The sequence below is a fragment of the Anopheles bellator genome, chromosome X (genome assembly GCF_943735745.2).
Source record: "Anopheles bellator chromosome X, idAnoBellAS_SP24_06.2, whole genome shotgun sequence".
Classification (NCBI taxonomy): Eukaryota; Metazoa; Arthropoda; class Insecta; order Diptera; family Culicidae; genus Anopheles; species Anopheles bellator.
In genome coordinates, this window is record NC_071287.1 from 731,584 (window position 1) to 741,523 (window position 9,940).

The 9,940-nt window shown below is 54.5% G+C and overlaps 1 protein-coding gene and 1 long non-coding RNA gene across 2 annotated transcripts; one reads left to right on the forward strand and one right to left on the reverse strand.

Annotated features, from left to right (window-relative positions):
- Positions 1–1,652: 1,652 nt before the first annotated feature.
- On the forward strand, positions 1,653–5,152 carry LOC131213755 (uncharacterized). The gene is made up of 3 exons (XR_009156973.1): positions 1,653–1,758; positions 3,956–4,235; positions 4,325–5,152. It is a non-coding gene; the product is annotated as an uncharacterized LOC131213755 (long non-coding RNA).
- Positions 5,153–6,327: 1,175 nt separating this feature from the next.
- LOC131213206 (uncharacterized) lies at positions 6,328–8,220 on the reverse strand. The gene has a single exon (XM_058207201.1). The coding sequence runs from the start codon at positions 8,218–8,220 to the stop codon at positions 6,328–6,330; it is 1,893 nt and encodes a 630-aa protein (XP_058063184.1).
- Positions 8,221–9,940: the final 1,720 nt, after the last annotated feature.

The following is a 9,940-nucleotide window of genomic DNA, read 5'->3' on the forward strand; positions in this document are numbered from 1 at the left end:
GCTGGCTGGCTGGCTGGCTGGCTGGCCGTGTGTTCTGGCCACTACTACTGCTTTCCCGCCGCCCTTCGGGTGACGCACGGCCAGAGGGAGGGCCAGCGAGGTGCAACAGAATGTCCACGAAGCTCTATCTACACCACCCGGCTTCTGGGGGCGCCAATTTTCCTTTCACTTCCAAAATGCAAACACTAGTGTCCACGCACACACCTGGGCGCAGATCGCCTGTTGCCTTTACTAGAAATTAGAAACAGTTTGCGGCGCGAGTAGAGCAACGGCGGAAAACATATACGGGCACAACAACACAAACAAGCACGCACGCACACATACACACGCGGTGGTACCAGAAGAACGGGCTGGCTTCCTGTGACCGTCAAGAGGCGCTAATACGGGCGGCGGCGACGGGTTAAGGGCACTCTGGGCAGCGCAGATGACTTTGGGCCTGTCAGAGTCTCCCCATGGGGCGCTAATGGTGGGTAATAATTTGGAGTCGTCGTTGTCGTCGGTTTGTGGCCAATTGAATGTCGTCAGCTTCCTCTCGATACTCTGCCAACCTCACTCGGCGCTGTTCCAGCGTACTCTACCAAGAGACGCGCGGTTCGCTCGCTTTCGGGGTGGCCAGTTACTGGATGACAGCTGCTGCTACTACAAAGTCCGTCCGGTTGCGCCAAACATCGGAGTCCAACTGACTGTGGCAGAGAACTTTGCTGCCCGATTTGGCACCAACGTGAGAGTTTGGGCTCGACCCTGGATTGCGAGACGGAGAGACGGTCCACGAACCGCTCTCTCACCGATACTGGGGGGCCACATGAGGCGTAACGTAATGTTTTTGACATTACCGATTAATGCCAAACTGCTGCGCCGCTGTCAAAACGTTTTCGCGGGTCGGCCGAGACGTAAACCCGAGCGTAAATACTTTTTGCATACGCTTTGCTTACAAACAGAGGACAATTTAAGTTCTTATTTGCTGGTATGGCAACAAAATGTAAAAAAAAACAGAACAGAACTATTCAGAAATCAATTTATTTCTCTTCTATTTCTATATTCTCGGACCAAAAACACGAATGTAAACACGTTTCACATTTCGTTTTAATATTTTTGCTGCCACACGAAGCGTAAATGGTTTGACATTACAAATTATTTTTACGCTAGATTTCACGCCTCATGTGGCCCCCCTCCAGATACAAAGAGAGAGCACGAACCACGCCACCGACCGACCGATCAACGGCCATCGCCGGCTCTCTCTCTCTCTCGGAAGTCTTTAAGCGAGCCGCGCTGAGCGAGACATCGGCGGCTGCTCTCTCAAGTGCGGTTGCTCTCACCGAACCATCTCGGTCTGCCGTACGCACACAGGCGCGCCGTCTCGTAACGGTCGCTTCTGAGTTCGTCGTACAGAACACTCGTCGGCGCGCCGAAGGGAAGCAGAGGAATTCGACGGCACTTATACACATGCAACGTCTCGTTCGCTCTCTCGCGCGCTCTCTCTCTCCGAGCGATCGCCATGCACGAACCACGCGAAGTGGTCTCTCAGCACCATCGCGAGCCTACAACGAGCCAGCGACGCCACACGCATACACGCGCACCTAAAGTATTGCGTTTGTTGGTGTTGGTGAGCCGTCAACGTGCCTGAAGCACGCAGTTGGATTTCGACGCTGCACGCACCATTCTGCCGAAAAGAAAGAAACCGAGCAACGCGGGCGGTAACGTAAACAGGAAGTCGTTTCTTTCCGCCCGGTGTGTGCTTTTGCATCCGTTTCTAGTAAGGTAAGTTTCTACGTAGTCGTCCCCAACTGAAGGTCAATTCCGGAGAATTGAAAGAACAACTGCTGCTCATCGCCAGTTGCGAACGGACCGAATCGTACGGACCCCGGGCAGCCGGGCATGTGTGTTTCTGGTGAAGTCTGCGCTCGGTGCACCGGACGTCCTTATGGTTTACGATGCCACCACACGGCCACCTGCAGGCGACCACGCAAAAAATCTAGACCGTCTCCTCCTCTTGTGCGTCGCCGGTAAGTTCTTGTTGCGACGTGTTTTTCTGCAACTTCAATTTTTCTATCGCCATTCCTCTTCACCGCATTCGACGTGCGCCAAACTAACGACGGTTCCCCTTCCCCTTTCTCTAGTGTCAGCTCGCAACAAGAGTACCGTTTTGGTGCCAATTGTTTTTTTTTTGACAATATGTATGTTCGGGCCCATGTGCCTCATGTGTCTTCCGGGAAAAAAAAACACCACGACGTTCGACGTTCCGCACATTAGCGACATGTTGTCGTCGTCGTTTGATTTGGCTTATTTTCTTCAAGCTTTTGTCTCCGTCAGCACTATCCGGCCCGTGTCAACGGTTGCCCTAAGCAGCTTCCCAAAAATGCGGCGCACGTTACCGGACAGAAAAATATTGGATACTTGATGAGGCACCGGCGGTGGTTCCTCTTTCCTTCCTTCTTCGCAAAATGGATTGATCCGTAAGCATTGTTTGTGAACTGTGAAGGCCGGTGTATCGTTGGCGGAACACCAGCTTCGAAGTTCCATAGCTTCTCGATTCCTCGAATGTAAGGCCATTGCGATTCTTACGAAGTGCCTGTCTACCACTTGGGTCATTTTCCAGGAACGGTGGTCTAGGAACACCAGCACGAGGTACCGGATCCCCAATTATGGTTCGGCGAACACTTTCCGATGGCAATTAATGGACAAAACAAAATCGCTTTCAATTATACAATACGAAGAATTTTTAAGGCCATCCTCTTGTAAGAAAACGAAACGCTGCAACATCAATTTACATTTATAGGCAGACAGTAAAAAGTACACTGACGTCACAGCCCCAGTGTCCCGACGAACAGAAATGAGTAATTTTAAATCATCATCGAAAAACAACTGTCAAATCAGGTTGAAGAATGTATCAACATCTTTATGAATAACCAAAAAGGGCAAAAGGACCCAAGATGCTATATTTATGATGATCGCATTCCTTGGTGTGGTGAGTGGTGCGCAGCACGTCTCGTTGCTCCTCGCACCAGCGCTTACAACCCCTTACCCCTTAAAGTGGCGTCCTCCGAATCAGTGCGGGTTTGCTAAAATTAGTACGAAATCTCGGCATCCTCCGAAGTACAGCTCCTTTCACCCGCTCTTGCTCCCCGTCGGAAGACCGGATGCTTGGGGGCGAAGGTGGGGGACTGTTGCGCGCCGGGATCTAGTAACTATCGGAGCTAAGGAAAGATTGTGACTTAGATTGCTCAATCGATCTCGGCACACGTCGGTGTCAGCGGCGTTGTGGGTAAATCCTTCAGTGCCGCGTAGCGCCAGACGTTTCCATACACCGGCGAGGGGGTCAGGCCGCACCTGGGTTGAAAGGGTCTGCTGTTCGAGACCCTCTGATCGGCGCGCGAATTTGGTGTCTCCGGACGGATTCAGTTGGTGTGAATTTTTGGGCCTTCCGGCTTGCGTTCCTTGCGCGGAAGTGTGTGGGTCGGGGGGAGGGGGGGGGGCGCCCCGAATCCAAAAGTCGAGCGGGAATGTATGCTGCGATAGCGGGGAAGAGATTGATCGCTGAGACGCACGCCGAAGATGAGAGCGCGGCGCCCGTTCGATCGTTCTCAGGTCGGAGCGAAGATGGAAATAAATTGTCTCCCTCGACGAACCGGGGAGGTTTCGCGTGCTACGAGAGCAACACGCATCCCATCAGTAGCGCAGCATTAGTGGTGGTGGTTATGCGACACTTCCATATCTTTGAACGGCGGCTGATTGCAGATTTAAAAAAAACGCACCGGTAAGCAATTTCGCTTGAAGGCAGAGGTTATCGCTGAAGCTGAGGCTTATTGGGGATTTGGCTTGGGATGATTGGGAGGTGAAGATACATCATCATTAGAATTAGTAAGAGCGGTGCTGGAATGATTGTGTTGCTTGTGATGGAGATTATGTTGATGAGTACAGCCATTTTTAAATTTAAAAAACCGTTTTCATTCTTAAGCGCCGGGCTTTTCAGCCCATGTGTTACAAGCTGCTCGAAGAGGACTTAACGGTTTCCAGAAGAAAAGGTTGAAGTGTGAAAAACATCACTTTAACCTTTTCTTCCGGAAACCGCCACGTGGGCAACTGCACGATCGTTCACGAAGTGTGTGACCTCACCGATGCACCCGACTATTAGGCAGCCGAAGGCACCCGAAGGCACCCGAAGAACGGCCGGAAATGATGGAATTCAAATCGAGATGGATAGACAGCGTGATAGGGTACCATCCGTATGGACCAAGGTTAGTGAATCTCTCTAGCTATTGGAGCTTGCTCCACAGGATTACCACACATCGTACCGATTTCACAATTGTTTCGTTTTATTTTGCAGTGAGCGCATGGCATCGCAGCCCGACAACGAATATCGTACCACATGCGCAGTTTTCCGATGATCCCACTCAACCCAAAGCCTATAGGAATATCGTCCGAGCAGCAGAACACCGTCCATCACTGTGCCGCGTGTGATATGATCATTTGTTTACATCTTCGGAACAAGCAAGAGGTAGTGAGACTGTGCCGCGTGGCAGTGATATGATCATTTTTTTAAACCTTCGTAACAAGTGAGAGGTAGTGAAACCAAGTAAAAGTCCTAAGTAGAAAGCCTTTCCCACAAAGAAGTTGCACACATGGGACATATAGTATAGAGAATTATTATTTTTATTATTATTTATTATTACAAAATGTTTGCCGTTCCGGCTTAACAAATGCTCAAAGGAGAGAGAGAGAAAAAAAGAAATACTTACAGACTAAAGAGGAAAGGTATGTGTTGTTCTATTAGTGTTTGCAGTACCTAAAAGCCACAAGTATGTGATCCCTGCCAAAAATTTTTTTTCCTATAATTCTCGAGAATAAAACAGCACTAGAGTAAGAGACTATTTATTAGTGCGATGCTATGTGTGAAAGATGCTCTTATCCACGACTCACTATTTTTTGCACTAAGCTTCTCTTTTTCGCAAATGTAATTTTCATTACATCTTTAGCAAGATAGTTCATTCTTTCGAGCAATAGCAAAGCCACTTTTTAAAGAAGAAGCAATGTCAAGACAGGTTACACCGAATGATTAGAAAACGTTCCATTGCAACGATTAATTCGTTTTTAAAAAATCTATTTATTGTATTTTTGTTTTAAAATGACTGTGCTAAGTGCTTTTCACTTGGATACCTAGAAATGGATTGCTATTATTTCGTCTTTTTGTATTTTTAAAATGAAAACTTGAGGACGCCGTTACGAACGCAAGCGAAAGTGAACTGCATTCTAACTTTAATAAAACCGGTGCTACGAATTACGGTACACAAATCAGATTTATTTCGATACATAGGTACATTTCTTAGTGTTGATAACGAAATTTGCGGAATTGCGGAATGCGTTGCGGAATGCGACCGATTATATCGGACTGAGTATATCGTAGTGAGCGGATTCGAAGCGTACCGACCGACTGGTACGGTTGCTGAAGTGCATCAACCGTTTTTCTGCATCACATCACACCCAGAGCATAGTAAATAATAAGCTACGAAACATCATCAACTACCTTAAAAGAGTTAGCTTACCGAAGTCTACACGGAATCGGTGCCGTCAGCACGGCTGGAGCATGGTTGTGCTGGAAAATCGATTGTTTCGCCTGCTATTACCATTAAAAGGATCACGCCGAAAGCTCTATTGTATTTGAAAAAAAAAATCCTTAAGCCCGTCAGCCCATCTTTCCCAGTCAAAGGGATAACTGACACAGGCCAAAAACAAGTTAAATGTGCGGGCACGCCTATTACTTTACCGCTCATCAACGTTAAACGCCCACCCCCCCGTTTCTGTCAGGCTGCCATCGCCGAGGGCCGAGGGCCAAGGGGACATTTGATTAGTTATGCAAAGTCTACCGCCAGCCCAGCCGTCTGTGGATTTTATTTCCGAAGCGAAAATCATAACTTTGCTGTCGCACCCCGTGCGGCTCGGCTCGGCGGACCACCGCCCGAAACTCATTATCAGGATCAAGAAGACCGCGGGACCCGCGGCAGGGACGTTCTCACCAAACATCTGTTCGGAATCTGTTACCAGAGCACCAAATTGTGCGTTTTTAATTGGCCCACAATAGCTATGCTAATGCGAGCTCATGGCATATCACCGCGCGCTGCCTGCCTGGTCTTGTAATAATCGGTTTTTTGGCGGGCTGCTTTCGCACGAAACCCCCACCGAGCGAGCCACCGCGAGCGATCACGGCGGGGAGATAATTTTCCAATTTATTTTCCGCCCCCACAGCCCCCCGCCACCGGGTCTAAGAAAAGGGGGACGAATGCGGTGCACCAGGATCAGTGTCAGCTGAGTTGGTCATTTTCGCCGGGCGTTCTACCCAAAGTACCGGCGGCACCGTGACACGGTACAGGGTGCACAGAACTCGAGCAGGAACACGAGCACGCAAACGGCCAGCAGGCAGCCGAGTATGCCGAAGGCACCGCGCAGCTCACCGAGTCGGATGGGGGTGGGGGCGGAGACGGGGGCCTGGGCGTGCTGCAGCCGGAAGTCGTAGTCACCGTAGCGGGCGGCCCAGTACTTGAGCAGGCCGGACGACACGATGTGCTCGATCTGCTCGTCGAACCCGCTGGTCAGCATCGAACGCTTCGGGTACAGGACGGTCACGGAGTACAGGGTGACGGGCTCTCGGGCCACCCACAGGTGGTGGCCGTCCCGGCGGTGCGCCAGGTTGTAGTAGGCCACGTGGTCCCGGGTGCACAGGCAAGTGTCCGGGTCGTCCGGGTGCTCCCCCATCCAGCGCAGCCGCCCGGCGATGTTGTCCGTGACGGTCGGTAGATATCGTAGGCGCGGGACCAGCCGCGGAAACGGATCGAACAGGCGGCGCGCGGACTCGGGGACGTGGAAGAGCGCCCCCGAGCGGACCACCTCGTCCATGGTGGCCATCGGCGGGTGGGTGGAGGCCAGCTGGAGGTAGCGGTAGAGGGAGCCCTGGTACAGGAACTGGAGCAGCTGGCAAAGCCCGAGCCACAGCAGCAGCAGCGTGCGCGGCAGATTCCCGGCCGGCGGGTGTGTGAGGGGGCTGGCGAACAGGACGCGCAGGAGGTTGAGGGCAGGGGAGGGCACCCGGTGGCCGACCACGTGCCGCCAGCAGGCTCCCGAGCGCCGCCGCCGCCGGCAGTAGAGCGCTGCGATGGTCGCAAGCCCAGCCCCGACGTACCCGAGCGTCACCCACCAGATGGCGCTGCGGAACGGCAGGAGTAGCTTCTCGAACGGGCTGTACGGGCGCCCCGGGGGCACCACCAGCACCAGGGTGGTGGTGAGGTGCACCTTGCCCACCTTCAGCATGGCGCTCCGTTCCGACGACACGCCGAGGCAGGCGATGCCCAGGTCGACCTCGGCCGTGTACAACATCCGCATGATGCCGGTACTGTTCTCGAACGCCGCCCGGCCCCACTGCTGCGCCCGCGGGGGGACACGCAGGTCGACGGTGAACGCCAGCTTCTGCTCCAGGCTGGCCAGCAGGTCCCCCTCGAAACCGCCGAGCCCGCCAGCCCCGGCGCGCTGGAGCAGCGTGAACGGGCGCGTCTCGAAGGTTCCGACCCGGAGCGGGCAGTTGTAGAAGTGCAGGTTCTTGCGAGCGAACCAATCCACCGTACGCCTGGTGCCGGCCGGGTCGAGCAGCAGGACCGGTTTCGGGACCCGGCAGAGACCGGGCGAGAACGGAACGTACGTCCAGAGCTGGACTCCGGCGGTCGCCCAGAACGCAACCACCACGTTGACGATCTCGCGCGACCACAGATCGTTGAACAGCCGGTTGACGGTGGCCAGCCCGGTGTCGTTGCCGGTGAACCCGATGACGTAGTACCCGGACACGTCGTACCTCGCGGATGACAGCCGCGGGTAAGCGGCCCGCAGCGTCTCGTAGTTCTCCGCCAGCAGCAGACAGTGCGTCCAGGGCCGCCGATGATCCACCGCCGTATCCGGCACGGCGTCGTACTGCACCACCAGCTGCCCGTGGGTGTGCCCGCTCAGCAGCTCCGACACCAGGTCCTCCAGGGCGTGCGCACCCTCGACCGTCTGGCTGAAGCGGCTGATGCGCGTCGTGATGTACGGACGCCGGAACTCGCTGAGCAGGACGGCCCCGATCGCGGCCCCCAGTCCCGACCGGACCTCCGGTCGGACATCGCCCGGGGCCAGGGTGTGCGCGGCACCCAACACCTGGAGCACCAGCACCAGGCAACGGCGTGCAGTCGTCTGCAGCTTCATGGCGTCTACGCTGACCCACCGTCCCGATGCCTTTAAATAAAGCGCCCAGGCTCGATTAGACCAGGACCGGGACCGGGAGCGCTTTTGACGCTAAATCGCCATCGCCCTGGCAGCCCTTTGTCCGTCAGCCCTTTTATGTCCCTAATCGACAAATGGGATAGCTCGTTTGCACCGCTGTCATTAGCTGTCAGTGGCGCTCTACTGACGCTAATGCTCCCAGTTCTGGTCCAAGGTTCCTTATGTACCGCGGGTGGAACAGTTTGTGGAAAGTCTTCTGAGTGGTTGGACCTCCGGCAGCGGGAGTTCTTCGGATCCCCCCCGGGGGTTTTCAGGATCAGGATTACGTCACTCTAGTTCGCAGGACTTTTTGTACGAGTACACTTGGGTAGGGGACTCTTCCGATCGCACCAACGGATCAGCTGATCGGAACCGGACCGGAACCGGACCGGAACCGGACCGGAGATCTCGTCGCTCGTCCTCCTCGAAATTCGGGGATTTGGAACTGCTCGAATGCGGTCCAGGTCCGGCCCGTTCCCCAGCCTCGGGCTTCGGGTCTGGGGTACGCCAAGTGCGCCTGTGCGCTATAAAGCGTCCTCGGGGATGCCATAATAGCGGCGGGTGGGCCGAACCAGGACCGGCCGTCATCTCGGTGCGTCAGTCGTCTTCTGGACGCTGCTGGATGATGCGTCGCTCTCGCGCTGGGAATCACTCTGCGCCCGACCGACCCGTCGGTCGACCGAACCGCGGCGTGTTCGGCCGAAGGAGACTGCTGGAGACCGTATCCTGTGGTGTCTGTGTTGTGGCGTGTTTGTGTATGGTGCAATTCTTCAACTAGCCAAGCGGAGGGGGTCTCCTTGCAGAGTGTCCAAGGAGCCAAGAATCAAAATTATAGGGAGGAGCATCCCGTTGGGGAGGCTGACTCCTGGGTCCGGTGGACCCTATTCTCTCGCTCTCTATCGCTCGCCTTTTCACTCCCCTCCACTCCTGGTCGGGGTGTATGAAAGGGGTTTTGGACCAATTTTTGGGGACGATACGCCCCGGCTTACGCCGATGTACCGATTGGCATCTACACGCCCGGCTCCTTCTGGCCGGGGTCGGTGTAAGCGGAAAGCGAACGCGCGTAAACAGTCGGCAATCGGAGACGGCTCCGCCTCCACCGCACCACCAGCTTCCGCCATCAAATCCCATCGTCGCCATCGAGATGACAGGAGCACGCCGGAACTTTTTCCCAATCTAATCCAATCCCTGCCCGGTGCGTGCCCGTCCCGTACCCCGGGCGTTGCTTTGCATAGGATTCTTCCGAGGACTTGAACCGGAGATGAAAAGTTTTCCCATTTTCCGACACTGGAGCTGGAGGGGTGGTCGGGTGGTGGTGGGCGGTTTTCCGTGCTTATGGCGGGGTAGCCTAGTCGTCATGACGTCACACCGGACCTCGGCGCTAGGTTCAAGTCCCCGTCGAGGGCGTAAGAAACTTTTGAAGCCACAACAGTGCGTGCACCGCAGATCTACCCACCACGATCAGGTGGGCTTGCTCCTCCTCCCTACTCCTACACATCCTGGCCCCCTCGTCTATTGTTTAGTCCCCCCGATGGCCACGCTCTAATGGACCTAATTCACTCTGCTCTAGGCCCGTTAACGAGTCAGTTTGCGGCCAGCTGATATGTGCGCTCACAAGAGAGAGAGAGAGAGAGAGAGAGAGAGAGAGAGAGAGAGAGAGAGA